The following is a 16,456-nucleotide window of genomic DNA, read 5'->3' as shown; positions in this document are numbered from 1 at the left end:
ACTCTACTTCTACTTTTGAAAAAGAATTACTACCGATGCGTATATTACTTTTGTTTTGTTTGTGTGTTTTTTTAAAACATATTTTGTGGATGAAAATTCGAAGATTTCGCGGCCATCTATGAAAGGAAAGGAAGGTTTGCAAGAAAAAGAAATTTATGCCGAGGGGGGAGGGAGATGGATGAAAAACATAACAGGGAGGGAGGAGAAGCTTCTTTTCCCTACCCCTTACCTACTCCGTCTAACCCTAAATAAAAAAAGTTTGCTTGGCTAACAATCACCAGTTGGTAACACTAAACTCACTCTTCATTATACAACGAAGTACAGTCTCAAGGATGGGAGGGGAGTTGGGGGGAATTGGCGATATGAAGCTTTCTCCTCCGAACAAACAGCCATAGTAAACCAAAGAAACACAACGCTACCAGTGCATTCGTTTGCCTCTATTTTATATTTTTCGAGTGAGTTCTCTCTCTACACTCACAAATTCACTTGTGTAAACAAGAAAATTGAATGATTACGAGATCATAGTTAAAACAAATTCTGACTAGACGACATGACACGGACATGAAAGTGTGGCGAGTAAAGAAAGTTAACCTTGGAAATGCAACAGGTTCACAAGGAAATAATTCCTCTGCAGAATGTCACACTATTCTTATGACCGGATTTAGCATATACCTTATTGAAAAGCCGAAAGACAATTCTCGCCGCTAGACGCGTAGACATTTTCTTATCAATGATTGTATTGCTCACGACAGCGCAAGTTAATGTTATCCTCATATTGATAATTAGTTCATATCCGTGATTGGTAAAATTTTCTATTCACGAAAGGGCGACAGTTTGTCCTTAAGTAGAATACCCGAATTCCTTAGCGTCGTCATCAGTGAAGTCTCCATAACGCCACAGGTTTACCTAGCAACAGGAGAGAAAGAAAAAAAAAATACTATTGATCGCAGCCAGGTTGACCAAAGCATGCAAGACTTTTTTTTTTAATTATGTAGCTTTACAGCAAGTTGTATGTTTATTTTTGGCTTCCGTCAGATTTGTCTCACAGCACATGAAAGACAAAACGGTTGGTTACACAAAACGCCAGTCTTAAATATGCGCTTAAATTCTGAACAGGAACAATATTATGCGGTTTTGATGATGTTCCAATTGTTTAACACTGAGAGCGACTAAACAGGTATAAGATCAATTTAGCTTATCTAAGTGCGTCGCACTGTTTGTAACACACGTACCGTCTTATTCTTCCGGTTATTCTAATGCATTCTCAGTCTCGAGGTTGATAATTACCCTAAAAAGTTTGAAGTTTAATCCTGAAATAACGCTAAACGCCTTACGCGAAAACAACTGAATGGATCATTTTCGTTTTGCAAATGGCTCTAGAGCAAAAATGGGAGAGAAAACCGTTCACAGGTACGTTCAAAAGGGAACATTTGTAATAATCAGCAAAAATTTACGTATGCTTTATTTGGATTGTGAAAGGTGCGGGGAGCCTGGAGGGTTAGTGCGCTGCTGTTAGAGCGTAAGCCGGTTCATTGTGCTGTGTCCTAGGGAAAGACACTCAACCTTTGCAGTGCCTATTTCAAGCCAGGAGTATAAACGGGCACCCACAAAACAAACTGTAGTGAAACCAGAAGAAATTGATGAAGGTGGCCTACGATAGACCATACCCCTAGTCGCTATAAGCTATGGCAAGCAGGGAGAGTGCCAGCCGAATGGGCTAAAAGGCTCGCAAGTCTCCGAGACACCTACCCTAGCTTTCCTCGCACCATCTTGTGCCCTGTTATACTCTTCCATCAGTTTTTGCAGTCGTTTCTCCTTCCTCTTCTCAACAGTAACCAGGCCTTCGGTGACAAGAGACTTGGCGACATCATCCCCATTCTCTTGCACGAGTGTCACGAAATCCTAACACCAAAAAACCAACGGAAAATACGTTTTCTAATGTGTGCTATAGACTTGTTGCCAGCTCTAATACTGCTGGGCCCGAATTTTAGTTTAGATGGGTCCTACACTAACGCCATACTCCGGCATTTTAAGACATCCTTGATTGATGTATTACAGAAACTTTTAACTGTGTCCAAAGTAATCCGGGATTTCCGAGACTTCGCTAAGTGAATGGTCTGAGAAACTCGCACCACTTTTTAAATAAATCAGTTTCACAACTAAAACCAATCGTGACTTGGTCATTCGCGTTTTATGGCACTTCAGGCACTTTTTTTTTTTTTTTTTTTCACTTTGAGTTCTCACTGGCTCCCTGTAATAATTGCTCATGCTTTGATTGGCTGTTCTGATCATTATTATCAAGGATATCTAGGAGGTGCGGAAAACGAGGGAATCCGAAATAAAACCCTCTAAGCCGACAACAAACCCAATACACTTGTGACACCGGAAATTGAAATGCATAACGAGAGGTAAGTATTTCTACCACTTTGTCAGCCATACTCTCCCTGTTAGCAAACGTTACTTCTTGATGACAACGAGGCAGGTCACGAGCACTAATGAACCCCCCTTCGTTTCTCTACCACGCTCTAAGTAATACCATAGCTTATTTGCCTGGTTTCTCGGGCGCTATTTGCAAGTGATAAATAGCAGCACTTCTTACCTGGCCTGAGGACTTGTACTCCACATTTAGCATAAACTGTCGATTCTAAAAGAAAAAAATAATGATAGTAATAATAATAAAACATTACTTTACCCTAAGTGAGTTAAGAACGCTGATGCGCAAGATTTAATTCTGTCTCAGCAATTTTTTTGCAGTTAAATTCAGGTAAGTGTCTTTGTTTTTGCATTAACCAAACAGAGCAGGGAATAAATTCAAATGAGCACCAGGGAAGATCTCTAAAAAAGTATATTCAAGCTGCCTATAAACGTCTATAAACGCAAGGCAGGACCCCACTAAATCAAAATCAAAACTTACAATGATCAGATTTCTAAAGGAATCCAAGGCATCAGCAACTTGTTCCACCTGACAAACAGAAACGAGAAAAAGATTAAAAAAACAGCATCTTCCTTTGATCTGATTTCGGTACTCTTACTTATCCTTTACAGATCATAAATCTACTGTGAAATGGACGACGTATGACGAAAAAGTAATCAGCTTAAGTCAAGAGCATGTGACAAACAGAACCACGTACGATCCTTTTAATGTTAAACCATACATTGGCCGAGTCTTCCAGCGACTGCCCGAGTAAAAACTGGGTGCACAATAGCTTGAAAGAGTCACACTGCCTGAAAAACCCTGCAAGTGTGGAAGGAAGGGAATATTTCGCTGTCTTACTCGTTATTATTTTTTTTTTGTGCGGAAAACCATTAAAGAGGCAAGGGGATACAAAACACTTTCCACGGAAAGCTACTAAAAAAAATTTTGAGCTGAGTTGGCATAATTGTGTCATTAGAAGTAATATTAAGACACATTTGTAATCAGTTGAGAGGAGATCATAATCCAAATTCGTTAAGAAAGGGAAGGAAAAAATTACTTACGTCCTTTGGAAGTTCAATAAAAGCCATACTATATTCATGTGCTTGTGGAGGAAAACTGGAGAGAAAAAGTTGCAGTAGTTTGTAACATTTAAACCTTTACATTTCTTGCAGAATTATTGTTATGATCAAGCTTACATGAAGTACTACTCAAACCTACGCAATAATTGTACTTATGGGAAGTGACATATTCAAACCATTGTTTACTATTAACAATAATTACCTGTGGAACGCTGAAGGCAGAGGACACAGCTTGGATAACGGTAACACTTCTCTCTGTAAGAAATGAAAACATACAAATGTTTTGAATGTGCACCGGCAAACTTTAAACAACGAGAATAAACGCAGCAGAAAACAAAATCTATCTTGGCGCAGGGAACTTCTCCACCAACACTATCTGAATACAGTAACTATTACTCACTTATGACTAAATCCATGAAAACCGCATAGAATTGTGTAACAACAAAAGGAAATACTTCAAACCTCTTTTCTTACTGCGAATGTACTTACATTTCCATAATCAATGTAAAACACATGAATCTCTTTTGGAGATGCCACGTTTTCGACTCGTGCTCTGTACCTACGGACGAAGAAACGCAAACGATAAGTTTTAATAACTCACACTCTACATCCTAAAACAGGGAGAAGCCTGAACTGTATCCTGATATACCTCCAAAAGAATTGATGAAAGCCTGCCTTTGCAGTTAACCCTTCTAGTTCCTGGAGCGACCAACTGGTATCTTTCTTCCACTAACTACACATTGTCAGACAGGTGATGATAAGAAAAGGAAATATCAACCAGAGCTTACGGTTTTATCCCAAGTCAAATTCTCAGTCAAAAACAACACTACAGGAAATGTAAGAAAGTCCTTGTGAAACTCAGAAAACCATGAACACTTTGATTTGATTACGTCGCTCAGTTGTGTACGAACCCAAAATCAATTAAAAAGCTCAGAACAAGAAAAAAAACTTCAAAACCAAGAACTAATTACCGTCGCTGTTGGTGTCCTAAGTGACTGACCCTGAGTTGCTTTTAGCTTAAAACTTAAAAGATTTCTGGTGTCCACAATCTTCTGAATTTTACAGTAATACTCAGATGTTAGAGGTACAAAGATTAATCCTCTTCTTTCCTGTCAGGATTTACCCACAAGTCGCAAGACCGCGAGAAGCTCCTTGTTATTTTTGAAAATGTATGTGTGGGGTAGTTGACGAGGGTGGGATGGCAAAGGTAAAGGTAGCATAGGAAAGAATGTTTGACTTGCCAGTCACATACCAGTTATTATCCACAAACAAAGCTGCACATAAATCTCCTTTTCGTGCTGTATATGATCCAGGGAGGGGAGGGTTAGAACTGAGCTCAGTGTGAAGATCATCCATGAGTTTCTCGAGTTGTCCACCTGAGATAAATGGATAAAGGGGGTAAGTTTAAAATAAATAAACTGTGCTGGAACATATGGTAGCATCCAGCCTTTCCCTACATGTAGGCAGTTCGCAAAGCCGCAAACTCTAAGATATTTTTGAAGGTCGGATTTTTTGAAAACCCTGATTTGGCTTATTACATATGATCAAACTATACTGCCAAAAGTTATAGCTTTGTCCGTTCACAGTCATTATTACAGCTCACCTGAATCAACGTGTTGTGCCCAAAAAGAGAGGTTTTGAGACGTTTCTGTGATAATGACCTGTAAGAAATACATCAAAGACATTCACATCAAGTAACGCAATCTTTACTGAGGCAGTATTTTACAATAATTACCTCAAACATCAGTGATATCACAAACCTTCTTATAATTGCACTTCCTCTCTGTTTCCTCAACAACAACGACATTTTTAGGTTCTTCATAACTGGTCCATAACTAAAAATGAAAAAATTGTTACTTTGGCTGAAAATTATCATGGAGAGAGGTTGGTTATTTGGTAGAGGTAACAAAATCAAATTAAATCGCGATCAGTTCTTTCTTTTCTTTTCAAGGCTATTGTGGCTCACCAATAATTAACTGCATTCAAAGGTTTTGGGATGCAATGTTTTGAATGCTAGTCACATATTGGAGACTATTCATTAGTTCAGTTAGGAAAGATATTATTTGTCTTTTCACGAGCATGGGACAACAAAAGTTCCAATAAAGCGAATGCCAGACCTTCAGATTTTGCGCTCTATCACTGACCTACTAAGAACTCTACGCTAGGTTAAGGTATCACTAAGTTCACGTGACATGCGCCCAACATAGCGGTCAAATGATCGCACATGCACACTTAGATAGATAATTTGCTTTCGTAAACATGGAGAATTTAAGTGAGACGTAGTTTTCTGCAGTTTCCAAGGAAAGTTCGAAGTTTTTAAGGCCGAGACTTATACACATTGTTGCTCTAAACGTGACCCACTTTGTGCTAGTTTACACTCTCGTGCCGTGATGAAGTCGTCCGTAGGCTTGGCTGTGCTGGCACGTGTTATTCCTTATTGTGTTCATGGAGGAGTTGCCGGTCAACACCGAGGGAAATGTGTGCAAAAGGGAAGAACCAGCTCGTGACAAGGCAATCAAGATCTTTCTTAATCCCACAATCAAGTTTAAAATTTACTATATTTTTAAATGATTATGCTCTTTCGGGTTTTTTATTTTCAGATTCCAAACAACCTTATTAAAAAATTTAAATACTAATGCATAATTTCACCGCGTTTTGCCCCATATCATTTACACTGGTAGAAGGCAACATTATCTTAAACGATAAAAAAAGATTCTACCTTAAGTTTCTGCGATTTTGCCTTTTCCTCAGCTTGAATGAGCTGAGGATAGTAACTGGAGCGCTCAGCTGTGAAGTGTACTTGAGAAAGACCAGCCTGCAAACACCAGACATCGATTAAACTTATATTCAACACCTTCACAACTATTATAAAAGGGCAATTTGGTTTTATCATCTGAGTTGATCATGTCAATCGCCATCGTAAAGAGTTTGAGAGCTGACATTTCAAGCATTACCCTTCGTCAGGGAAAATGAGGATACTAAACTGGACTGAAGAGACTGGACATGAAAAATTCTTACTCTAGGTTAAATATAAGGTTGATGCGTAGCTAAGATTTTTTTTTTACCTCGACCAAGGCAACAGAGAGATTCGTGTTGTCCACAAATAACCAGCCAATAAAATTGCCGGCCTTGTCTATAGCTTCAACTTGTACTTCAACCTAATACACATTGGGCAAAAGAAAAATGAACAAATATTAATAAAGGTCGATGACATTTAGATGAAACAATTCTGGAAGCTCCTCATGTAACTTTATTTGGTTGTTAAGTTATTTGGTGCTAACTTTGAAAAACATTAAGTTTAAACATTATTTCTGTCATACCACTTACCTCTCTTTGCAAACAGAGATCCTTGGTAAAACTCAAAGCTTCGTCTCCGTGCGGGTCTCCTTCCGTAGCAATAACTCCCTGGGAAGTAACTAATCTACCAGCTCGGGGACATGTGATACCTTAAAGAATCACAATACATACACAAACTTAAACGTAGTAGAGAACCCTTAAAAGTCCCTGTTTTGGATCGTCGACAGCTCTGGTCGAAGACTCTCACATCGCAGGATTCGTTGAGAAAAATCTTTGTCGAGGGCGGAACTGGTGTACTAGAGCAACTTTAAGTTTGAGCTACATTTACAGTATGGCCACATCGCTAAAAAATTAGCGGCCTGGCGACTCTACCTGACAGCTAAACGATTTCAACCCAAGAATTCGGCGTACTGTTCACAATTAATGATATAACATCCGGGCATTCGGCAAAACACGACAACACAACCATGTCAAACTGTTTTTTTTTTGCATTTTATATACAAAAATACAATTTTACAATCATGTAAAAATACTTACCACCAATAAGGAAAGTTATTAAACAAGTCTCTTTAGGTAGATACAGTCTTATTCTTGAACCACTGGCAACAAACTAAAAGAACAGAACAACATCAAAAATTCAACAACTCGTTTTTCTCACGAGATATTATTTTAGGGCTTCGATTTTAGCCGGTTACTAGCGGTTTGACGCCGCTTCAAGGCAACACGCTAAGATTTTAGGTTTGAGATTTGTGTGGCCACTTTCGTGATCACGACCATCTACTGTGCGATCGGTTGTCTGAAAATAAAATCTAAAATCTCTAGAGCATGCTATTGATATGAGTCGCGATGAAAAAGTTCAAAATTAATCATAAGAATAATCACTTACTTCAACTATTCCTGAGGATCTTCCCGCTCTTTGTAAGAAAGGCAAGAACTGTCTAGCTTTGGTTGCGTCCTGCAATAAATATTAAATACGTATTTAGTTTTTAATTGGAAGAATATACTAAACACTCTTAGAGCTTACACTACACTGTTGTCATTCTATTCTCTATCCCACTATCATTGCGGCCGGTACCATCGATGAATACATCAACTGTCTTAATGAAAACACCTCGTTCCCAAGGAGAGTCTCACTTTCCTCGAGTCCCTCTCAACGCGTTCATGTTATTCCCAGACCCCTCTTTAGCTCGCGCTTCAAAGACCAGAAACGAATCTACAGTCTAGATCCACTTACTCACCCCTGAAAGATCTGCCACTCTATGAATGGGTGCTTCTTTCTTACTATGCAGTCCTTTGCCATTCTTTATGGCACGTGTCTCGGCTGCCAACAAGTCATCATAGCACGAAGACCGCTGATCATCGTCTTGCTTGTGTCGCAACGCGGTCGCAAATCCTTTACTTATCAGAGCCTCAGCAACATTAATACCACTGATTGTTACCGTTGCGCATGTTCTCTCTGGGAAACCATCACTGGGAGGTTTGATGTAATCAACTTTAACGTTCACCTGTAAGGAGGGAAAAAGATAAGAGCAGTAAGGTACTCTGTTAAATAAAAAAAAGCGTCCTTGCCGGGTAAACTAAAAATAGATATACTAGTCCATTGTGGTCTACATTTCCTTACCCTCTCCCACCCTACCCCTTCCCCCCCCCCCCCCCGCATTTCATCAACTCACCCTTCCAATTCGCTAATACCCCTTTTATACTGCTAGACGGAGAGAGAGATTGTTATAGTAAACTATCTTCCTGAGACAAGCACCACAACCTTAAACGCGAAAGCGCGCTACAAGAGTAGAGGTGCCTTAGGTACCTCTGGATCATTTTTCAATCAACCGCCATGGCATACTGGTCTCTACATTCAAAAACAGCTTGAGCTGCAGTCGATCCAAAGCGAGTGAACAGCAAGCAGATTTCTCAAAAGCTCTAATAATTTTCTACGTTTGCATCACAGTGGTAGAATTTGTTGAGGTTTATATCTCCTTTCTCCGATCAAAACCGTCTTCAATTATGGCGGTAAATTTGAAATTCGAAATGATTGGCTTCGCCATCGCGTAATATTACCACGGCATAATTTCATGTCTTTTTCTAAATACTGGATGTAGATGACCGTAAAAATAAAAAGGAAAGATGTAGAAATGTTGAGGACTTTCTTCAACAATGGTCGTCATATTGGATGATTACTGCATTTGAGCTGAAATTAAGGGGAGGGAGTCAGCTTATTCAAAGCGCGCCTTCGTGTTTGAGATACATATTAGACGTCTGCCATGCCAAAACTTATACGTTCGGGGATCCAATTTTCGCTCAAATTTCTAAAATATGAAAGGGTTTTCTTTACCTTTTTACCAATTAGTTTCTTTCTGAGAAATTCTCTGGCTTCAAACATGTAAGGTACGTCATACAGTGGCCTGGGCTTCTTGTTATCTTTCCCATTAGTTATAGTATCCTGTTCGAAAATAATAAAAAAAAAGACATGCATCTGTGAACTGTTCGTTTGTGTTTGAAACTGTTTACGAGTTACAGTGTAGCTAAGAGATTTTCAGTGTACATTGGTAATGAGGGCGTTGACCTTTACAGGTCAGGTTTACGCTTCGAGGATTAATAATTCTCATCTTCGGTTTCTTAACTTTCGATTCGTCATACCTGAGTGCCGTCTTCTCTAGGGATAAGCCTGCAAGGAAAAATCGATGGATTTCAAATATGTCCGTACAGTACCAGCAAAAGAGAGACAGCTTGGAATTTCGAGCAAATAGTGAGCATTCGGAAGAGGTTTTGGGGTGCGGGAAACTCGATTAGGCAAAAAATAATTTCATGAAATTATAAAACACAAACTACGAATTGCCAGCAGATACAGCGTAAATGCTGTTTTTTTTTTCCAAGCAACTCAAGGCAGAGAATCCGGCCTTCAAATAGTGATAATTTTTCCCATGATAATTCGGGTTGTGTAAGATCCTGGCAAGATTCGCTAATCAAGTAATGCTGGTGAAACCCTAAAAGGTTAAAGGGGCCCACACAGTTCTCAAAGCGCTCTACAGTACAGTACCTGGGCGGTCTTAAGCTGGAGAAGTGAATCTTTCTTTGTGCCCCATCAGCATTCCTGATGACTAAAGCGTCCGCATTCACACATTCCACAACCTACAAATCAAACGAAACACCATGAACACTTAGAAAACCATGTAAAGAAGAGAGGGATAAAACGACTTGGCAAGCGCGCATTTATCGTGAGTAAATAAAGTTAAATCTTCCCGCTTTTTACGATTACCTTCCTAAACTTTATCTTAGTTCATTTCCTACCTTTCCAGTGAATTCTTTGTTCTGAATAGGCACAGTTGGAGCACTTGGTACATAATCCTTCCATATCCGAAGTCTCTTCTCTCTTGCAAATCTAAAAAAAATAAACCGTATGGTAGATTGGTACTTACAACACTGAGTTCTCCCTTCCGCTCCACGAGGGGGAGCTCTGGGGTTGAAGTGGATGGAAGTGGGGGAGGGATGGATATATGTGCGTATAATAACAAATTAGCTTACTTTTCCGCCGCACGCAGTTTGTCGTGTCCTTTAGTAAGCACTGCCATGCTCCAATCAACGCAACGGCCAAAACCCTCACGAAGCAACAGCTCAGCAATATTTCCAGCCTAGGCAGGAAGCATAAGTGAAAAGTCAGCCAAAAGAAGATAATAACATTACGGTAGCTCATTATTTGTCAATCTTGAAAAATGCAGCCTTTCTATTTTCTATGATAATCATCCTCAACCAGTTTTATACTGGGTTAATTATTGCCTCCTTAGTCTTTTGTATCGTTACAGTAATATCCCTGAATCATTAAGGTCACCAGAAAAAATGAAATGATCATCAATTGAAGAGGCTCTTGATTGTTCAACAAACTCTCCTCATCAGTATCATAACCAGAGCAAGGAAAATATGCATACTGATTAAAAGTAAAAAAAAAAAAAAAAAAACCAGAAAAAACTTTACAGTAAGGCACTTTGACTTAAATAAAGACAGCAAATAAACTCACTGGGTGGATAATTGATCCAAGGAAGTTCTGATTGGAGACTCCTGCATAAATTGGAAGAACAGACATTGGAAAATTAAATGTCTTTTTTATCATCAACAAGAATTATGCCTATCAAAGGATGACTCAAAGAAAGATGAATGTCTCCCTACAACAAAGCTGACAGAGAGGCATTTACTACAGGACTAATTGAAACAAGTTTTTTTTTTGTCCTAAAATACAAGTTACAGTATGCTACTCTTTGTCAGTAGTTAAAAAGTGTCATTACATACCTTCAAGAACTATTTTCACCTCTCTTTGCAATAAACGGCTCTCAGTGAAAAACTTTGCCTGATTAAAAGACACACATGTATGAGACTTTTATAGATAAAGGTGTTGTCCAAAAGTAGGGATGGCCACTAACCTCATCAGCAAATGGTTCTGAAATTTCCTTGTCTGCATCACGTCTGATCATCATGGGACACTAAAAAGATAAAAAGAAATGTGATCTGTTGGCTATATTGTATTGTTATTAATAATAACTACATTTATGAAGAAGTAGCTTAACTTGATTATCTTAAGAATTGGTTTAAGTTACCTTTATTCCTGTAAACATGACTGTCACATGGTAGAACTCAGGCAGTAAAAATGCTCTTGCTGTGCAACCATCACGAACATGTTCAATGACAGCTGTCAACAAAAAAAGACATCAAAAACAGCTACTTAACTGCTATTGGAATTGAATAAATATCATCAGTTTCATTACTAAAACAATGTCAATCATAGTTTTACAGTCAAGTAGAAAACTTTATTTTGACTTTCTATTCTTTTCAATATACTAGAAAACTCACACCCTCCTCTGAATCATTGAGATTCAAAATAAAAAGCAACTGTGCATTGGATGGCAATTCATTTAATCTCACCCTTGAAACTGTTGAAAAGTGCTTACAAAATTAAAAATTAAAATACATCTTTTAGGTTCTCATAATTCCACTCACTGATGCATTATTTGGCTTTCAAGGCTTTTGTGATCCATTATAAATTGGTTTGAAAAAACCTGGACAGAAAATCCTTTACCCCCCCCCCCCCCCAGTCCAACACAATTACAAATTGTACAATGAACATTTATCAGGTCTGAAAATATGGTGCCTAAGCTATAGCTTCCAAAAAAAGCCATGTTATACAAACCATCTCAAAAATTATCAGAAAATAAATTACATGTGTTAAGTTATTACAGTCTTCAGGTTCCCAGTCTGAAACCTTTACAACTGTCTTGCTTACCATTAAACTCCTTTCCACTGTTGGCATCAAGAAAATGTCTTGGATTTTCCACGGTCCATGTGATGTCTCTGATGTGCTAGTTATTAAAAAGTTATTCAATAATAGCTTTTGATTAAAATCTCTCGAAAAAATCAATTCAGAAACTAAACAGCTTTGCTCTAAAGAGTTGTAACACTGATTGCAAGGTAAGAAAACAGCAATTTGGCCATGAGCACCAACAAGGTTTCCTCATTTCAAGGTTTAATATCAACACAATAATTCAAAATGGCATTACAGTCTCCTTTTTTTGAATGGCACTCTGCAATTTAGAATGCATGCAGAAGTACTAGAGGCTAGTAATCCTGATGGATCTTTGAAGTATGAGCAATATCAGCTGAGGACCAAAGAATTGCTGGCTAAAAAGACAAAAAATTACGGGGATGTTGATTTGTATACATGCTACATGTAGCTCATGTTATATTGTATAGCCCTGTTGATTTGGGTACAGATAAACAGAGAATAAAGATAATCATCCACAAGGTTGACATAAAAATTTAGCACATGCAGTGCAGTTTTTGTTGAGATCAAAAGACATTGTAATCATCAGACTTCCATGTACATAAAAAACCATTCATCTCACCCAAAACTGTACAAAAAAGAGTATGGTTATAGTACATAATTTTTTGAAGTAGCCTGGAGTTATTCAAATTCATTTATTTATACTCACATCTGAGGCATTAGCACCCCACTTTCCTTTAGCCATTGTTTTGGCCATCTCTTCCAAGTCAATTAATTTTGTCTGGTCACTGAAATGAATGATAATCAAATTAAAAGACAGTTACTGTACAAGGTAAAACTAAGCACATTTCTAATTATTCTGTCAATAATTTACAAACACAATAATTTTCACTAAGTTCAAGCCACTAACAAGCTACAATTTAATATTTTTCCAACACAATAAAAACAATAACTTCAAAATTAATATAGATTATTTATAAGTCTACATGCAAAGACCACAGCAAAACTACTTGACCATCATCTATACCAAATCTGATCATGAGAGAAGAAACCATCGATCTCTACTTATTAAATAAATCCCAATTAAATTTATATGTTAATCCCCACCTCTAGTAATCCAGGCCCCATAATCAAGCCTAAGAGTGGAGGGGGGGGGGGGGGTTTCAAAATAACAGTTAAACTGTAACCTGCCTCCAATTCTGAAATCTTTAACACCTTGTGAAAGCATTCAAACCTTGCACAAGTCCAAAATCAAATCTGGATCCTTTCAGTAAAAATATATCTTTTACTGGATATCATGGGAAATGTTCTATAATTAGAAGAGATAAGAAAAAACAAGGTTTGTGTGACTTACTCTGATGGTTTGATTCCACCACGTCTGACTTCAACAAGCCCTTCAGAAACTATGGCTTCTGTTACATTTTCAAGGTCTTCTCCTGGAAGATGAAAATTCACTTGAAGATTGAAATGATAATCAAGCTTTATGTGTAAGCCTGATATTAATAAAATCAATCATTCCTTTCATTCACAAATGCAAATCTACCTACATGTACATGTATATCTTGTAATTTACCTTTCTGTAAATAGATACATCCATATTCTCGCCCTGTTCCAGGAACTTTATACTCCACAGAGAAGAGCACTTCTTTACCGATCAGCTTCTTTCTAAGAAATTCTCTGGCCTCCCATGCAAATGGCTGCAAGGTAGAAAACCAAACGTGAGTACCATATGTGAAAATCTACATAATTTTAATTACCTTGGGCAGGTAATCCCAATTTGAATTCCTTACTACCAAATATATACTAGTTAGGGTATATAACCATGTATAAAGCCTGACTGTGTTAAAGACCTTGCTGTTTTAAATTATATAGTACCCCTTATTGACCTCCAAGACATAATACCTTAGTAACTTATGATCCTTTATTACATTTGATCCATCTCTTAATCTCAACAGGAGCAGAACACTCCTTAATCCTTCACACCCTAACATCAATATGCATATTCTTCACACTGTTCTCTATATATTTCCTTAGGAGCTAAAAAGGAGAATCTGTTCAACAATCAAGAGCCTCTTTAATTGGTGATCATTTCCATTATTCTCATAACCTTAATGTTTGATACATGGGTGAAAATGTAAGGAGATTTTAGATGCTAGTCCAGCTTAGGGGTTAAAGGATCAAAGGACAGGGAATCCTCACCTTCCATCCAAGAGACCAATTAATTGTGGTGGCTGAAAATTTGGTTATAATAAGAGGATAGCAGAGTAGAGAAATTACTGTTTTCAAAACATTCATGGTGATTCTATTCGTAGACCAGTGATAACCTGCTTTTTTGGAGAATTAAAATGTTGCACATTCATTACACCTCAAATTTTGGCTTTTTAAAATTTTCCTTTCACACAATGCAGTCAGTACACAAAGAGAGATGGAAACAATTTTAAATTTTTCAATTGATTGAATTATACAGAAGACAATAAAAAGGGTAAGTTTGTAAAGAAACTGTGATACTGCACAAGAGGGAAAGTTTGGTTTTATCAACTGAGTTGATAATGTAGGGTGGCTATCAATAGGACTTTCTAAAGCTGACATTTACAGCAAAGAAAGCCATACAGTTGACAATTCATAAAAAGATATTTCAAGCGACCATTAACCCCCGGAAAATCCTACCGGTGACTAGCATCTAATTTCTCCTAACAATAATACAGTTGAATTATTTATTAATATTATGAGAATAAAGGAAATGATCCCCAACCTAAGCACCTTTGATTGATAAAATAATTCCCCACCAATTTAGTACCAAGTTAAATATATAGTGAAGAGTATGGAAAACATTAATACTGGTCTGCTTAGGGTGTAGAGATAGAAATTTTATGTCTTTTTCAGTTAGCTAAAGGTAGTAAAATTTTTTCACCCCCTATTCTGTTAATGTTTTTATTACACCCATTTTGAAATCACTGGTGGTCCCTGTAATCTGATTGGCTCTAATTGGTGCAATTTATTCATGAATTGCACCATTTTTTGCTTTAATTGCATCTTTTTTCCAGCCAACAAGGAGGCTACACTAAAAACAAAACAACCCATCAGACTTCAAGGCTTGTTTAACGTAACTAATCAAATTGCAGGAAGATGAAAGACATGAAGGATCATGTGGCAAATTTTGCAACTTTTGTTTCCAAAACTCTTATTTTTTCCTCCAAAAAGTGGGTGAATTTAATTTCAAACTGGCTCAGTATTGTAGTTATCAATTCCTAATAAGTTACTGTAAAGAAACGCTGATACAAGATCTTGAAGATTCTCCCTGTAACAGTTATTTACTAGGGTCAACAGATTGTACAAAAGATGCTTTTTCAACAAATGTTTTCACTTAATTGTCTTCTTTAAAACCCAATTTTAATTTCATTTAAGTAGATATTCTTTAAAGTGGGGCAATAAATGATCATTTAGGTGAATTTGAATTATTATCAATCCTCACGTGGGGATCGATAGGGAAGAGGTCTTACATTCTTCATCCAATTTAATATTCAACGAAAAATTACACGAAACTTCTCTTCAATAATGAACACTACAAGTAGCGTGATTTCTGAGTGTATTTGTAATATGAAACACGGCCGATATTTCATGAGCCAACGGAACTTAACCACGGCACGTAACCTAATGCCATTGGCCACAACCTTGAGTCATTCATAACGAAATGAACAAAACACGATAATTTTTTTTACCATTTCAAAAGACTCATTATAATAGGAAATCTTGCTCACTTGGATACAATATTTAGAAATAAAACCGTCATATTGATGAAGAAAGCTTAAGACTAGGAAAAAATAGCTTAGAACGCACATAAAACCTCTGAAAATGAGGGCATCGCGGAAGAATGCAGTAACGTAAGAAACACGCAAACCTCGTCTCTTGTCTCGACACTGGCTTCAACGTTGGGGTTCGATCTCCTCGCTAATTTTGGTGCGTTCACGTTCGACAAGCATAGCTGTCTTTCAGGAGGAGGTCCTCCTCGAGGCTGTCCGCGTATCACCACGCTATCACCTGAAAGAACCTTCGATAAAATTAAAAATAATTGTTAGTAGAAAATCACTTTCATGATTTCGAGTCACTGGTCGAGGTTTATAAATGTAAAACGTGGCATTCGAAAATCCGTGCACTATTTCAAATCAATAATTTTAAATAACTAGATAGAGATGTCTACGGCTATACTACCTGTTTGACTATTCCCCGATTCATCTGTAAGGTCTGAGCCATTTTATTTTGTAACTAAGAATCTAATTTACTCGCCACAATTCAGAGGTAAAAGGAAAGAACTTTTTCACGGGTAATACTATATTTGGAGTTGGTATGACGTCACGATAGTGCCGGAAGTCAAATTTATCCGAAGATCTTCCGTTCCTT

General features: G+C 37.6%; 1 protein-coding gene across 1 annotated transcript; it reads right to left on the bottom strand.

Annotated features, from left to right (window-relative positions):
- Nucleotides 1–416: 416 nt before the first annotated feature.
- LOC131790024 (staphylococcal nuclease domain-containing protein 1-like) lies at nucleotides 417–16,376 on the bottom strand. Its single transcript, XM_059107205.2, has 31 exons — nucleotides 16,268–16,376; nucleotides 15,957–16,106; nucleotides 13,632–13,755; nucleotides 13,413–13,494; nucleotides 12,768–12,846; nucleotides 12,062–12,137; nucleotides 11,379–11,470; nucleotides 11,205–11,264; nucleotides 11,074–11,131; nucleotides 10,805–10,845; nucleotides 10,315–10,421; nucleotides 10,081–10,171; nucleotides 9,830–9,921; nucleotides 9,430–9,457; nucleotides 9,125–9,232; nucleotides 8,031–8,297; nucleotides 7,679–7,747; nucleotides 7,330–7,402; nucleotides 6,823–6,941; nucleotides 6,561–6,653; nucleotides 6,215–6,310; nucleotides 5,256–5,330; nucleotides 5,099–5,156; nucleotides 4,748–4,871; nucleotides 3,985–4,054; nucleotides 3,698–3,750; nucleotides 3,478–3,532; nucleotides 2,915–2,962; nucleotides 2,600–2,644; nucleotides 1,750–1,902; nucleotides 417–906 (listed from the first exon to the last, which is right to left on the bottom strand). Exons 1-31 carry the CDS (start codon nucleotides 16,307–16,309, stop codon nucleotides 841–843), a joined length of 2,694 nt encoding a protein of 897 aa, XP_058963188.2. The 5' UTR covers nucleotides 16,310–16,376; the 3' UTR covers nucleotides 417–840.
- Between the last annotated feature and the right edge of the window lie 80 nt (nucleotides 16,377–16,456).

The sequence above is a fragment of the Pocillopora verrucosa genome, chromosome 1, assembly GCF_036669915.1.
Source record: "Pocillopora verrucosa isolate sample1 chromosome 1, ASM3666991v2, whole genome shotgun sequence".
Lineage (NCBI taxonomy): Eukaryota > Metazoa > Cnidaria > Anthozoa > Scleractinia > Pocilloporidae > Pocillopora > Pocillopora verrucosa.
The sequence above is the reverse complement of the archived record's forward strand: the minus strand, read 5'-3'. Positions and strand labels throughout refer to the sequence as shown.